The 16,601-nt window shown below is 41.0% G+C and overlaps 1 protein-coding gene across 4 annotated transcripts in view; it reads right to left on the bottom strand.

The window, feature by feature from the left end:
- ano10a (anoctamin 10a) overlaps positions 1-16,601 on the bottom strand; it is a 37,280-nt gene that overhangs the window by 2,988 nt on the left and 17,691 nt on the right. For 3 of the 4 annotated variants that reach the window (XM_085472920.1, XM_085472918.1, XM_085472919.1), the window contains 2 exons: positions 8,980-9,096; positions 4,078-4,094 (listed from right to left, as the gene is read on the bottom strand). In XM_085472920.1, coding sequence (XP_085329046.1) covers positions 4,078-4,094; positions 8,980-9,096 — 134 coding nt within the window. The remainder of the gene's footprint in view (positions 1-4,077; positions 4,095-8,979; positions 9,097-16,601) is intronic. The other variant, XM_085472921.1, reaches the window with a different exon arrangement.

Raw genomic sequence — 16,601 nt, 5'->3', positions numbered from 1 at the left:
GGAGCCAATTACGGTGGTTCAGACATTTGACCAGCATGCCTCCTGGATGCCTTACATGTGATCTGAGAAGGTCTGGGTGGGTGGATGGACTGTGAAATGTTCACACTGACAAGCAGGATGAATGATCAAAGCTAGAAAATGTACATATATGTATGAACACGTGGTCTCGAGTCAGCAAAGTAGTTCTTACAAAGTTCTACACAAACTGACAGACAAAGACGGTGATGCCGTGTCTACACTGAGGGCTAAAAACACTATTAGCACAGGTCCAGCTGATCACATTAAAGCAACGCTTTAGAGGCTGACAGCTACACTGACACAACTGTGTTTTGCCTTTTCAGACAATCTGCTTTTATGAAAAACACTTGGATATTCTGTTAAAAACAAAAATGAAACTAAGTTGATTCATTTATTTTGAAAAACAAATATTTTTGAAAAATGGTTTTTCACACATTTTATATTTCTAAAACCACAGATTAACAATTCAAATGATAGTTTGTATCAAGATCCTGCCTTGATACAAACACAGCTCATTACGATGAAAATCTTAGATAAAGCATCATCTCTTGCTCACAGTGCTGTCTACAGACCTTCGCCTCTAAACCCAGAGCCACTGCTAGCCCTGCTAATAGTCCGAACACGTCATTATTCATCAGCGAGGACAGAAAGCAGGACTTTAAAAACCCACAGCACAAACTCACACACAAACACACACAGAGTTGTGTCTCCATGTGTTTGGAGGGCGTTACATTAGATATTTCACAGCGACTTATTTAAACCTTTACCATAATTAGTGCCCAGCCTTACTCTAACCTTACACTGACCCTAAACTCGGACTAGTTACATTACTGTGGAGTTTAACTGAAGCTACAACATGAGTAAAATAAACGCTAAAACAAGCTAGTCCACCTTCCACACCAGAGTCAACCCTCGCAACACACGTGACCACCAAAGACATTTTTGTTTGGGACCAAAGAACTCTGGGGACACCTCTAGATCAAACATCATACAGATGTAACACAGTGTGAGGTACTTGAGAGTACCTACCCTGAGGGAGGAGCAAAAAAAACCAACAACCCGCAAATACTCCCAAAACATGCACATATGCATTTGTGAATGAAGGTTGAAGTCTTTACACACACACTTATTAGCGTCGTGAGGGACGCTGTGTTCTCCTCTGTGAAAATGAATTGTGTGTGCATGTGACAAATGCTGCACTGCTAAGCTGCAATGTCTTGTCAAGGTCTGAGGTGTTGTTACAAAGTGTGTAGTATGAAGAGTGCACAGCTCTCTGTTGTGGACCGATTCTGCTGAGTGTTCATCCCTGACTGCTGACTCTGACTTAAAGGAGCTCAGGACCTTATTTAAAGCCCAGTCGCCCCGACCCCCGCAAAACTTCAATCAAACTAGGAGGCTCAAATCTGGGAACCCATCACTTTGTAATTAAGTAATTAAGTTTTTCAGGCAATGAGCAATTGTTCCTGGCTTCAGTGTCCCTAGCAGATACTCAGATCAAGACATCCTGTTCTATCAATCGCTCACCATTTAGGTCAGCGGTCCTCAACCCCCGGGCCACGGACCGGTACCGGTCCATGAGTCGTTTGGTACCGGGCCGCGAGAGTTGAGACTCGGGTGTGAAATGTATGGTTTTCAGGGTTTTTATCTTTTTTTTCGTTAACTCGGTTTTCCTGGGTCTTTTCACGTGTGTTATGAATAAATCTTCTTTTTTCGGTACCGGTACTAGTTTTATTTTGTTGTATTTATCCGCGACTCCTTAAAGGCCGGTCCGTGAAAATATTGTCGGGCACAAACCGGTCTGTGGCGCAAAAAAGGTTGGGGACCGCTGATTTAGGTAACCAGTTACTTTATAACAAATCTAATGAAAAGTCAAACTGCTGTCACACAGAAAAACCTGACAACCTATAAGAACTGAACCACCTTTCAATGATGTTTAATTAGTGCAGACACCCACAGACTGTCAGATTTCAGTAAAGTTAGATAACTGTAGGCCGTAATGCTACATGGACAGAGCAAATCAATCGAGCGTGGTTCGTGTAGACTGTGCGATGGCTTTGATACATGGCTGTTAGCCTTCAGCTAATTTCTTTGGCAGTCATGATAACAGCAGAGGACACCTTATACAAACAAGGCTTCTGCTGCTTTGACCACCATCGTACTGTTGCACTTGCATCAACCGGGATAATCAACACTTTAAACGGGCAGCTTGAACACTTGGATAAACCAACAAGTTCATGCCGTCACTAATGTGCAGTGCCGTGTTTAGAACAGAGCTACAGAAAAACACTCTACACGCAGCCCTGGAAAGTCAGACATGTATCCACTGGGATGGCATCGGTGTGACATGTATCTACCAGTTCTCTTCCTAATGACAGCAGGGTTAAACTATGGCAGGATCTTGTGCCGGCCTCTCAGTCTGCTGTGACTGATGTGTTCAGATGGTGGTGCAGAGCAAGGTGACATGTAGCTGAAGAAGTGCAGCCAAGAAAGCTGCTAATCCGTCTGATCAAGTATCTCCTGTGGGAATCTGAGATCCTTGCACGAGTTCTCCAAACGAGTCCATGCTGCATACACACTATGATACCCTCTATGTCTGAATGCATTTCACCCCACCACATTATTACTCTATAGAGTAGCATGAGGGAGAGAGCTTCATGTTCCGTTTTAGTCTAATCAAACACTTCTTTCCGATTTTCAAATTTAATGAACTTAAACCATAAATCCTAGAACTCTCTTATTGATCTGGTTCTTGAGTGAATTAGTCCAGCTGTCATGCTGGAAAAAACGTTTCACTAAGTGAGTTTAAAAAGCTCCGTGGCTCTCAGCCAGCTGTACCACACTAAAGGCAAACTGGCTCACAAACATTGAGCGTGCCAAAACCACTGGTGTATCACATCGACACATGAGGGGTCCTTCGGCAGTAGCACATGACACACTGAGTTATAGCAACAGTGTCACTTCCTACTCGTCATATATTGATGTCTTGTGGTGAAATAGCAACAACCTGAGTGTAAAAAAGCCAAACAAAGCAAAACCAGGTAAAAAAAAAAACAACAAAAATAGGATGTACACATTCTCCTGACTTCTAAACAGAGACTCTGTGGATCTGTAAAACTCTCAGCATAAATATTCTTATGATTTTGCACCATAGAGTATATACAACTGTTGAAATTACACATCTGCCTGATTTTCTAAATGATTCCTTAATAAATGTGAAAAGCTTCAGAATGTTGTTGAACTTCTTCATAATTATTACAGAAAAAGAAGGATGTTTGTTCCATACGGTTATTACAGAATGATTTTACTCTTATGGTTCACTTGAGATGAAACTTCGGTTTACGCAGTTCATAATCTAAATTGGAGTTCTGCTACAGGAACATCAGAGGATAGATGTTACATGTGCATCAGATTTGTGTGCGACACAGTCTTGTAAAGAACCACTTCAGCTTTAGAGCTTCAGGTCAGAACTTCTGGTTCAGACTGAGAACAGGAATCAATGTCTGCTTGTTTTGTAATATGTAATTTCTCAGGTAGCTTCTTCTACCCAAGATGTCTTCATCATTGGCCTCCAACCTCCGACACAGCATGTCTGCCTACTTGAGTTACTACATTAATGTAGCAGCTTGCCTTAAGTCGCAGAAAACCATCTTCATTTAGCTCTCATTCTGTCTGAATGGCTGTCTTTCTGAGGACAGTCAGACTGATAGAAAGAAGGCTGACAAGGTAGGAGAAGCCTAGGATATACATTTCATATTTGAGGAGTCATTCATTCGCTCAGATGCTACGACGAGAATCTTCTTTCATGCTGACAGGTGAATCACCAGCATCTGTTTTCCACCTTGATTATGAGCATTAAGTGGTTCTCTTACTAAACTGTTAACTGTAGTATCACAGCATCACACATCTCCGCTTGTTAGATCACAAACTCACACCAAAAACATCTGTATTAGAACACACGGTGACTAGCCAACTTTATAAGTAATTAAATATCAACCAAGTGCTCGGCAGTGAAAACACAAAAGAGTCTCCGCAATCGCACACAGCCTGTGAGCTACTCACCCTCCGTGGAGCTGTCTCTGCAGAAGCAAGAGACCACAAATTAAAGCCAACATAACTGGTTAATAGGAGAGTGTGTACATGAAACAGACCAATTAAAGATGAATATTCAGTCAGGAAGCAAACATTAGCATGATGTGGTTATATATTCAATATATCTGTGGTAACAACTGATGAAATCTAATCTATTTACATAGTGAGTATGAATAATGAGCGGTTCTTTTTAAAGTTCTTCTGGTAAGACTGGCAAATGGTATGTAATGAGTCAGACCATAAAACAGCAATATATAGAGGAGCAGCAACATACTGAAGGGCAGCAAAGACCATATGAAAGAAATGATGATCATCAGAGAAGCACTCAGCTCTGTCAGTCCACATCAAACAAATAGCTGCGGCACACAGAAAGCCACTGCTTTACTGTGGAGCCGTATCAATACTATTAGCATAGGGCACACCATTTATCTTCAGTAAAGTGGTCTGAGACAGACATTGAGAGCTCGCCTTAATGCTAAGTGGGAAGCTCTGGAGCTGTACGTTGTTATGGAGATATACACAAGCTCCCTGCTCTTGTATACATCTGACACTTCACAATAGCTACTAAATACAAGCACATCATAATGCATGTTGAGTAAATAACTATATGAGAAATGTCATGCAAGTGGGGTTTCTATGCTTATCCACAGAGCTGTGTTCCTGAGATGACCATATTAGGAATATACAATCAAACTGGTAGAAATAAATAGCGATTAGAGAACTCTGAGATTTTTGCTCAAAGACATTACATACACATACACTGACCGTTAGAGCAGGGCGATATGGCCAAAAATATTTATCACGATATATATTTGAAAATTTGCGATAACGATATAACCGACGATATAATTGATGCGAGACAAAATACAACTCCACAACATTACTAGTACAAAAAGACAACCTTCCATTTATTTTCACTTAAACAAGAAGCTGGTTTTTATGTACATTAAAGCTTTATAAAAATGTAACAGTGCAAATGCAAATTCCTTGCTGAAAGTTTAACCAAAAGGCATTTCCAGTAGAAATGGGCTGACATATCCTGAGCATAACCATGTATAATATCCACTGAAGTTAAAAAGAGGTGCTTTGCAACATTAAACTGCAGTGTGCAGTACGCATTTTTCGGACCATAAGGTGCACGGGATTATAAGGCACATTAAGCGAAACAAAGCAGTCAGATAAATCAAACTTTATTAAACTCATTCTTCTTGCTTCCTCCACTTCTGTACCATTGATTCATTAATGTTGAATTCTCTGGCAGCTGCTCTATTCCCATGTTGTTGCAGTATATTAATGACTAACCTCGTATTGTGGATGGATTATCTCAGTTGTTCTCCTGACTGAAGTCACCAAACCAGTTCCACATCACGGAAGTTGCACCATTTTTACAAACCAATTCTGGTTCATCTGTTTCACTCAACAATCGGCCATGTGCGTATGAAAACAAAGGCACTGCGCATGCGCGTTTTACTCCCATTCTATCGCGATATTTCATTTTCCTATCGTTGCTTAACATTATACCGGTATTACCGTGAACGGTATAATATGGCCCAGCCCTACTGACCGTGTTATTCAAAGCCATTTCTACCACACTTAATTAGGTATACCTTGCTAGTACCAGCTTGGACGCCGTTCAGAACAGTCTTAATTTTTAGTGGTAGCTTGAAGCATTCACCACATAATTTGGTCTATATTGACATGACACTATTATGCAGTTGCTGCCGATTTGTCAGCTGAACATTCAACCACAATTTAAAGGTATTCTACTGAATTGTGATCTGGTGACTGTGGCGGCCATCTGCGTGCAGTCAACTGTTTGAGATGATGTGAGCGATGTGATACGACAAGTTATCCTGGTACAAGAAAGATTAGTACACTGTGGTCATAAAGGGATGAGCATGGTCAGCAACAATACTCAGGTAGGTTGTGGCATTTAAGCAATGCTCTATTGGTAGTAAGGGGCCCAAAGTGTGCCAACAAAATATCACTTACCAAAAATGCATTATCACCCAGAGAAATGTTGCTCACCGGATATTCTCTTTTTTGGACCATTCTCTACAAACCCTACAGATGGTTATGTGGGAAATCCCAGTAGATCAGCAGTTTCTGAAATACTCAGACCACCCAGTCTTGTACCAATAACCATGCTGTATTTAAAGTCACATTCAGTACTTGGTATGAACTTCAGCAGGTCATCTTGACCATGCCTGCATGCCTAAATGTACTGAGTTGTTCCTGTTGGATGTTTGCGCGTTGGTGGTTAGCAAGACTGGAGTGACCATTAGCCTCCTCCGGTACGACTCCTTGGATGACTTCCAAGCTGTATACCAGGAGTGAGCAAGTCATTGACTTACTGATTCACTTCACCACAATCCTCATTCGGACTGGACTGAAGGAGTGGATCTACCAGAAAGCGGAATAGCAGACATACAGGACAGCTACAAGTACCTAAGTATCCCACAGGTCAACAGGAACCATGATAAAGATGCCCGAAGGTCGAAGATTGAAGCCACTGATGTCAAGACATGAAAACTCCTCACAAGCACCAAATCCAGAGAGGCAGGAATCTAGCACCAGCCAACACATAGTAGCAGGATGTAAGATGCAAGCTGGGAAGTGTGGACCAAGCAATGTACAGCAACATCTGTGAAATGCATTAGAAGTCCTCAATTCTCGATGAGAGACACGACCAAAGGTGGTTGAGAAGAACAAGGTTAATGTCCAGTGGGACAGACAAGCAGTTGCTGGCCAACCAATCAGACATAATGGTGGTTGACAAGGTACATAAGACTGCAGTTGTGTTTAGATGTGGCAAACTCAGTGGACAGTAACATGAGGAAGAAGAAACACGAGGAAATAGGCCGTGGAATAGTAATGGGGCTAAAGGAACAAATGAACCAAATGTGGAAGGTAAAGTCCAAAGTGGGTTGAGTGGCAATAAGAGATTACATAAGAGGTCTCTGTCCAGAATGCAGAGTGCAGTCCTGGGAATAGCTAAGATACTGTGCAGAACCCTCAAACTTCCAGGCCTTATTAGGGATACTCTGATATTTGGATTGGATATAAATCTGACACTGATCCAAAAGGCTGGATCGAATATCAGTGACAATGAGTCGATGCACAGTGCAAAGAAAGAAATCCTGCTCTGTGTTATTCTGGGTTTACTTATTCACACAACAGCAGCAGCTAGCAGTAGATCAAATGTAGGATGAAGGAAGCTAAGCACAGAATTTGAGCAGTCTGACCATCTTCAAGTGATGTAAAAAATGTTTGCAAACCTCCAGACAGAAGCTGTTGGTATAGTAGTATATGCATTATGTGTGAAATATCTTCAAAGTGAGCCTGCAGGACTGGAAAGATCTGATAAAGATGTTTGTTTACTTTCACTCTCCTTATACCCACGGCAAAGGTAGTTTATCAGATCAGAACTCGGAAAAAGGTTGGATCGGTCCATTAGGGATGGACTGAGCCAACTGACAACAACAACAACTTTACTTTATGTATTGGTAAAATCAAGTTCAGATCACATCTTGTTCTCAGATGGGAAACTGTTCTTTGTGTTTCTTGCTGACACCATTTACTACAAACAGAGTCCTCTGGTGATGAGGACTCCTCCCACTAAGCAAAGTGAAAAGAAAATGCCGTGTGGCTCGTGGTACCCCTCAGCTTCATAGTTGATACACCTACGGTATCAAATTGAAAATCCTACATCATTTCGTTCTCAAATTATCATGTTCATAAACTTTGGTGTTCATGTTGCCTGCCAGCCTGGCAGGGTTATGACCAGAGATGAGCAGTAACGCATTACCGTAATCCGATTACTTTTTTCAAGTAACGAGTAGAGTAAGGGATTACATTTCAAAAAAGGTAATTCGATTACTGTTACTTTCCCGTGAGCATGCTGCGTTACTGCGTTACTAAAACCGTGATTTTTTTGTGTCTCATGACAATGACGTAAGCGAGTGCGACGTTCGTGGCAACAGCTGTGTGCAGATCAAAAACGGTTAATATATCGAGTGCGGCAGAGAGTTTGAGCGTGCAGCGTTTAAAGCGTGGAAGTACTGACCTTACTTTGAGTTTGATTCTGTAAAAAGTGACAAAAACATTAGTGTCCGCTGTTCACTGTGTGGGAAGAAAACTTCTTTTTACAGCGAAAAAACCCCTAAACGTCCGCGCAAGCACCGAGTATGCTGCCACGGGAATGTGAAATTCACAGAGAAACTGCCGGATCCTTCCACTGACATGATGGCTGCGACACACCTGCACCAGGGCAAACCTCCGCCTGCCCCACTCCTGCTAAACAGGTGAAAATAGAGCAACAGGACTGCTGAGCCTTTGATTTTATTTATTTTCTGCTGTGTTTTACGTGCAAGAGTGAGTGTAAACACAAAAAACTATTTTATTTTATTTTTTTATGCTGGAATGTGCAGAATGTTTGTTTAAATGTTAAACAAATTTCTTCCAGTCAGGGAATGTTGCATATAATTTCATTTTTGCTTGATGCATAAAGTTAAAAGATTAAAACTAATAAAACAAGTTTTAAAAAGAGACTTTTCCATTTGATTACATTTTATATGATGGATTATTCAGAAAAAGTAGAATTGGGCTGAAAGATCTATTGCTTTATTACCTATTCAGGTTGTAAATCATGTTTTTAAAAAGTAACTAAGTAACTAATTACTCTCAAAAATAAGTAATCGGTAAAGTTAAAGGATTACTTTTGGGGGGAAGCTTTTTTCAAGTAACTTGACCAACGCTGGTTATGACATTGCCCCATCAGCCTTTTATTGTTGTCAACCAATGTCAGAGGACAGGTAGCAACTTGCTGAGTGGTAACAAAGTAAAGAAAGTAAGAGCAGAGTCAGACTTTACCTTCTTCTTGAGGGCCTCCAATGATTCAAACTCCAGACGGGCCAGTTTGTCCTGGATGTGTTTGGGAACATCTTGGATGAGGAAGGTCAGAATGAACTTGAAGCCCAGCAGTACATGCTGAAATCACAGACAGACAATCACATCATAGGGATTAAGAAGTTCAGGGTCAGCGTTTTATTTACATCCTTTTAGTTCCGAACAGAGGAAGGAGAGCATGCTTTGAAAGATACATCAACATAACCTGATTACAGTTTTTAAAGATTGGTGTCCTTCACGGGACACACTTTTTTAAAATGACAGAGGACAGAAGAGGAGAAGGGGAGTGACTGAGTGGACCGTCAGAGTGAGACAGACAGCCCCGGTACGTGTCCTTGAAGCTGAATGAGAATGAAAAAAAACCCAGCACAGGCAGCTTTGACTCTGCCTTCTAACAATGACTCTGAAAGGAAACAGTAACCGTCGACACGTTCCCGTTTGGAACAGATCTGACAGCTAGAATGCCAAAATTCTGCAAGGAAGATGATTCAAGGAAAGCTAACAAGACAAAAATGTTATTTTGAGTACAAAAAAATCGCGTCTGTGTCTATATGACATGATTTAGAGTAACTTTTGATGAATATATCCATGGGCCATAATATGAAACTTTCGTGCTACCCAAACATTTTGAGCAGAAAAAAAATTAAAAACATATTTCATGTGCATTGCATATTAGGATACATACAGACCCAACACCCAGAACACTTTGTGCTTGTAAAAGTCTTAACTGGGTCCACAGATCTCAGTTTCTCTCTGTCAGACCTCGAGTAATCAAATACAGCAAACTGCACACTTCTGAATCAGCAGAATATGCGTTTTCCCATAAAGATGATGAAACACACACACACACACACACGCCAGTCCATCTGGAGCACGGCCAGCCGCCATCAGCTTCTTTGATTCAGCACCCTTTTCCTCATCACAGTAATGGACTTATGCTACAGTAGATGGAACAAAAAAAAGAGCAGATAACAAGGTGCACTGCTCCACAGGAATGGCTTTCAGGGTTATCAAACCAAGTGATTTGAGTAAGACAATGGAATTACATATATTCCCACGCTAACACTAGCTTTCACTGAGGATGGTAAAATAATTTATCTTGCCTAGTTGGACATAATATGACCCCAGATTATGCTCTGATTGATGCCACTTGGAACACTGTGAGCTTGAAGTTGCATAAACTAAGACATTTTGCCATTCCAGTCAGCACAGCAGCTCCAATAATTAACAACCAGAACATGCTCAGAAATCCCTGACCTCAGTGGTTTGTTACATTGATTGAAAGTGCAGAATAAACAGTCCAGCTCTTAGCGAATTGCTAATGCTATTGAAGGCTAATTTATATTTGTGTGTGTTCAACAGCACAAGGTTAGACTAAAGACAGAGGACACTCGGTGAAGGTTGGAAGAAGGTAACTTGTGAAACATTTGAGCCTGACAATAAATTCTGCTTTGTCTGACACAATGGATGTGACTGAACTTCAAATGCTCAGTATGAAAACTATTTGTATCATCATTGCTACGCTGATTAAATTACACCAGCAAAGGCTGATGTTCTGCTTCATCAAGTAAATAAATGTAGGGCAAACAGAAATGTTACTACAGCTGAGAAATGTTCTAAAATTATTTAAAAAAATCTATAAAGACAAACTCTGGATATTACAGGTTTGCCATTTCCTATTTGAAGAACAAGTATTTGATATACAGCTTAATATTGTGTAGCCCTACGTAAAGAGGAACACCTGGACACTCCTCCAAACAAAGAAACTAATTAGACCTGTTATTATCTCGCATCAAATCAAGATATGAGCAGATTGATATGAGCTGTCTGGGTTTACTATAAAGTTTGCTTTGTTTGAGGCGCTCAGGCAAAAATACACAGAGAACATGGAGTGCAAACTTACAGGTCACTTTGTTAGTTACACCTTGGTTGTTAAATCATGGGTACCTTTGCCAACTTGAAGCAGTCTAGCCATTCTCCTCTGACTCTGACAAGAACAAATCATTTTCAGCTGGAGAACTGCTGCTGATTGGATATTTTCTCTTTTTCTGACCATACTCTGTAAACCACAGAGATGGTTGTGAGAGCTGCCGCTCAGATCAACAGTTTCTGAAACATTCAGAGTAGCCCATCTGACGCCCACAACCATGCTTAGTTTGACCACTTTGACCAGTGGAAAGTCTACATGTCTGCATACCTTTCTGTCGTATGATTAGCTGATTAGATATTTGTGTTAACAAGAATTTGAAGAGGTGTATCTAACAAAGGTGTTGGTGAATGTCACTGACTCTGGTATTTTCTTTGACATGCTATTCAGTGACACAACTTGAACTTACTAAGAGAATAAAAGAAATGGATTCCAAGAATACCACGCCAAGTCAAAAAAAATCTTGTGGTGCTAAGATTTTTCTATAGCCTCCTGGTGTATTCTTTGTATTAAATGAAAAGATAACAAGTGGATTTTACTGTTGGTTTGCTATCCTACTTATTCTGGAAGGGTGTACAGTTTTAATTAAAGCAGACCTAATAGCCATTTCTTGACTAATAACTCACAGCAGGCCTGGGCGAGAGGCTGTCCTGTAAAGCAGCGGTCCCCAACCTTTTTTGCGCCACGGACCGGTTTATGCCCGACAATATTTTCACGGACCGGCCTTTAAGGTGTCGCGGATAAATACAACAAAATAAAACTAGTACCGGTACCAAAAAAAGAAGATTTATTCATAACACACGTGAAAAGACCCAGGAAAACCGAGTTAACGATAAAAACGATAACAAAATAACGCTGAAAACCGATAAAAACCCTGAAAACCAGACATTTCACACCTGAGCCTCAACTCTCGCGGCCCGGTACCAAACCACTCACGGACCGGTACCGGTCCGAGGCCCGGGGGTTGAGGACCGCTGCTGTAAAGGACAGAAACCCCACCCACCTGCTTTTCGAATTTGCTGCAGGAAGGAAGCTCACTAGAAGGGTGGGTGGCCTTAAAGGAAGAGGAGCAAAAATAGCCGAGTGGCCACCTAACAAAAGAAAAGCAAGAATTGTTTTGAACTATGAATCATGCAAAGCCACTTCCCTCTTTGACTACTTTGGAATTCATTCTTTTGTTGCGTTTATGTAATGAGGAAAAAACAAATAGGAATTGTGAATTCTTGGCCATACTGCCCAGATTTATTGCTAATGTTACCTTAGCCACCGCGCTAATGCTCAAATCATTTAGTACATTTTGCTGTTAGCATGGAACTGACTACATTTCATTCCACCGTCAATCTTACTAATGAGACACAAACAGAAAAACTGCCTTTTCATACGTGATCTGAGCAGAACGCATCTTTCTAACAGCTAGCTGCCATACTGTGTTTTCACTACAGTCTTCTTCATGTTGCCTTAAAGTCTTCTGAACAATTCATCCTACATGCTTCAAAGCAGTGAAGCAAAAGCTGTGAATATTTATCTGCATGTTATGTTGTGATTTTTAATACATTTCAGCATTTTATTTCACTTTGTCATTATTGGGTATTGTGTGTAGAATGTTGAGGAGAAAAATGAATGAGAACATGTGGAACAAACAAACAAACAAAAAATTGTGTCGCAATTTTTTTTGTCTGCAGGAGAAACCCTGCTTTTGCTTCTTGATATACGCAACAAGAATAATAAATGTATTTAAATATTTTTTTAATCAACTTAGTCAGGAAACAGGAATGCACCAGCATGTAGTTTGAATACAAAAGTCTGGTTTTTATGCTGTGGAGCTCATCACTCACCAAAAATATTGTATATCAAATTAGGGAGTGATGATGAGCAGACATGCGAATGCTGGGGACAGCCAACAGCGGCGCAGGGAAGCAGCGGCACCGACGTGAGAGGGAGAGATCGCAACTTTTGGGAGAGTGTGTTTGCTGTATGATGTGAGGACAGCGAGGCATGTCAGTCTTTACGATGCAGTGCGACTTGATTCGTGAGGTCTGACTCAGCGTAAAGTAAAGCTGCATACACCGATTTTATTGACCAGGTGGCAGCACAATGAGCTGTTAACACAACATGAGGTCTACATTAGACGATTAAGTTATGTCATGATCAACATATTTGCATGCAGTAGCTTGCACATCTAGCAGATACACTCATTAGTATTCATTTTGAGTCATGACTTTCTTGTCAGCCAATAACTTTAAGGCCAAATCTAAGTCTCCTCTTAGCTGTGATGCGGTCTCCAGACTACTGAGGGAATTACACAGTGAGAGTCGTGATAAACTTGAGTCATCCTGATGATGGGTCAAATATCTATGCATACTAATGAAGGTGCCACTCAGGGACAAACACACCAGTGGAATTATAAAAATACTGGTTCTAGATAATGATTAGGGAAGCAGGAGGCATCCTTCTCTAATTGCTCAAAGAAATTCTATTAGCTAACCGTGATAACGTAAAGTCCAAGGAAATAATAACACGACGTTGCATTCAGTGCTATCACAAACAAAACAAAACAATGCATTGCAATACAAATAGCTGTAGAGTGGGGTCATTTAATTACATAATATAGGTTTAGAAGATTAAGTTGCTTTGCGCACCAAGTTCAAAGCTCCTCCAGTGTAAACAAAGCTCAAATACAGAGTGGGAGGCTAGACTAGTTTATGGGTGGATCCTGGCCTGCTGCTGCTCTGTGGTTGCCAGCAGATAAGATCATCTTATTGTCTTTAAAAACAGTGTAATGAGATTACTGTGTGGTGGGCTGCTGAAAAAGACAATTTGACAGACACACACAAAAAACTGTCCCATGCAGGCACCTTAATCACCACACAGAGCTATGTTAATGTCAGGTCTTTGGCTTCATTTAGATTACAAAGTTAATAATGTACTGTACTGTACTGACCCGTAATCAGCTTTGTGAGCAGTTAGTATGGTCTGTATTATAATAACGTACTTTACTTTGAACTGGTAGACTTTGGCAGCACAGAAAAGCATTTTTATATTACCATGACACTGCTGTTCCACTCTGCTCTATAGGCTATAATGTAACTGTTCGTTCAGTCTCGTCGCTCAACTCGGTCCCATTTATGATGGTCCCAGAGCATCTAACAGCCTTTAAGACAGATATTTGCCTCTAAAAATAACCATCAAACCAAATTTTAAAGGAGAGCGATTGCTGGACTTCATAAAAGTTTGTGTATTTAGAGTGAATATAAGCTTTACAAATTAAATTAAATGCATAATAACCCCTACGGATGCTTTTATAAACAATTATGGCCAGCAGGTTACATACACTCATTATGGGCATGTGCAATCATCATGTATGTAGTACAATCAGCTCCAAGAAGCCCAAAATTACTGTGACATTCATACCCATGATGAGTGGGCATGAGTGGATGTAAACCTCTGATAACACATACTGACTACTATTGCTTCTTCCAGCTTTAACTTAATGTATTGTTGTTTGCACTATAGACTGTCTCAAGCTGTAAACATCACTTAGGGCCTTAGGACATATCTGTGTCCTACGCACTAATATTCTCAATTCAAATACTGCATTTATGGTTCGAGTCAGTCTTAGAAGTCGTGTAAATACACAATACAGGCTACACACAAACCATGATAACTAATTCGTTTTCCATCATGCCGAGATATTTTGTGTTAAAAGTTTTGTCAAATTGAAAACACCTGTGTGCTGCACACCAGCTCAAATAACCAATAACTGTGAACCCTTTCTTGTTCCATGCCATTAGGCTGTGATCTTGTCTCCCGTCCTTTCAGGTCCCTTGTAAGCAGACACACTTCATAGTCCCTGCTCTGTTTCCTCAGCTCCTCCTCTGAAATGAGTTGATTATAACAGACAGACCCGTGACTCTGAAAGAAAGTCTCTGTCTCTTTCAGCGGCAGGCTGGCCAGTTGCCTAGTTACTGCTCACTGATGTGTGTAAACCCTACACAGCAATTACCCAGGTATCATAGCACTGATGCTGGAAAGCGGCGCGGCGAAGCCCTCGCGCCTGTTCCCAACCCACCCCCATAACAGAGATAAGAGGAGCTGAGGGTTTTGATTTGAACCCTCAGCTCTCTGAATCAGCCTTCTCTTATTAAAGAGATGACGACCGACTTAAGAAGAGCAATGAGAAATGCTTCGAAGGAAAAAAAAAACATCTGTGATCTCCTGTCTGTCCGCACTAAGATAGTGGGTTAGAGGCTCTGCTCCGCCTGGAGTTAGCTGTATTTAACAATGTATGCACTGACAGACCTGTTAGCAGCTTTAATTAGAAAGGGTTTCTCTAAAAGCAATATACTGGCTGCTGAGTCAATAAACCACATGTATGTGTATTCATGTGCAGCTCTTCTTTCACACACTTAACATTACACAAGCTGGCTCTCACTGTTCTTGTTGTGCCATCTCTTTAATAGCCTGTTTGCTCAATTCTAGGAAATGTGGTGGTAGCAGGCAAGAACGTGCTTGGATCTCGCTCGCTCTCTCTCACACAGGTTTCTTTTCCTCAGTCAATCGTTTTCCTTGTCTCTCTCATCAGCCCTGGCAGTTCTGCTCTCAGTCCCTTCCTTCCCGTTTCTCCTCCTTTTGCTTCCACATTCACTCATTTTATCTCTACTTTGATCCAAGCCTTCCATCACAGGTCTGCAGTGTGCACTAAAGAGAAAAGCAAGGAAATGCATGACACACCTGACTGATGCAGTGTGTTGCGGCAGGATGGATTGCTCATATACAACCACTGCAAAGCGAGAGTGTAAGCCAAACACCAAGCTGTGAGCTAACCTGGTTTCCCTCTGTGTTTGCAAAAGCAGCATCACACCTCCTCTCATGATTCAGGTGAGTGAGGCAGAGTGCAAATCAAGCAGTGAACATGACCCCCAGGCCCAAAGCGCAGCCCTCTGCTATAAAAAGTCATGTTCACTTCTACTCAGCCCAAAAGACAGTTTGGAGGAGGTTAGGATGGATTAGAGGCAACATGCTGTGAGTGTGATTTACTGGAGTCCCTGGAGTCTTTAATCAGAAAACGTCTAGAGTAAGGGCTCATGTAATGCACACACACACACACACACACACGCACACACACACACACACACACACACACGCACACGCACACACACACACACCAAACAAACAAAGGTCATATTCACTCTGCTTCACTGAGGGAGTGGGTTAAATGCAGAGAGGAATTTCCCCACGGGGATTAATAAAGTATACATTATTATTATTATCATTGTTATTATTAAAAGTGATGAAAAAAAGCTGCCACTGTGTTACAAATTGAAGCTGGAGGGAATATCAGAGAAGTTGAGAGTAATAAGTAATAACAAACAAATTGCGGAAAAACACACCTGGTTGATTAAAAGCTTAAAATATCTTCAGTCCTACTAAAGGACATCCGTTCATTCGATTATCATTACATTCTTTAACTCAACTGGATCAGCACTACATGGTTCATGTCTTAACCTCAGTGTATAGACTGAATAGATGGATGTAACATTCAGCTCTTAAAAGTCAAAGAAGCCAGTGTGGAGGTGTCTTAAACCTGCATTCTACTAAACCTGTGTGACTCCTCTGTTGGCAAACAGAAGATCAGCTGTTTGGAAGTTTATGGTAAAAT

Source organism: Copadichromis virginalis, linkage group LG11 (genome assembly GCF_057382275.1).
Source record: "Copadichromis virginalis isolate Kocher_CV1m ecotype Utaka linkage group LG11, C_Virginalis_male_GT1.1, whole genome shotgun sequence".
Classification (NCBI taxonomy): Eukaryota; Metazoa; Chordata; class Actinopteri; order Cichliformes; family Cichlidae; genus Copadichromis; species Copadichromis virginalis.
Note: the sequence above shows the minus strand (reverse complement) of the source record. Positions and strands in the feature narration are given on the sequence as shown.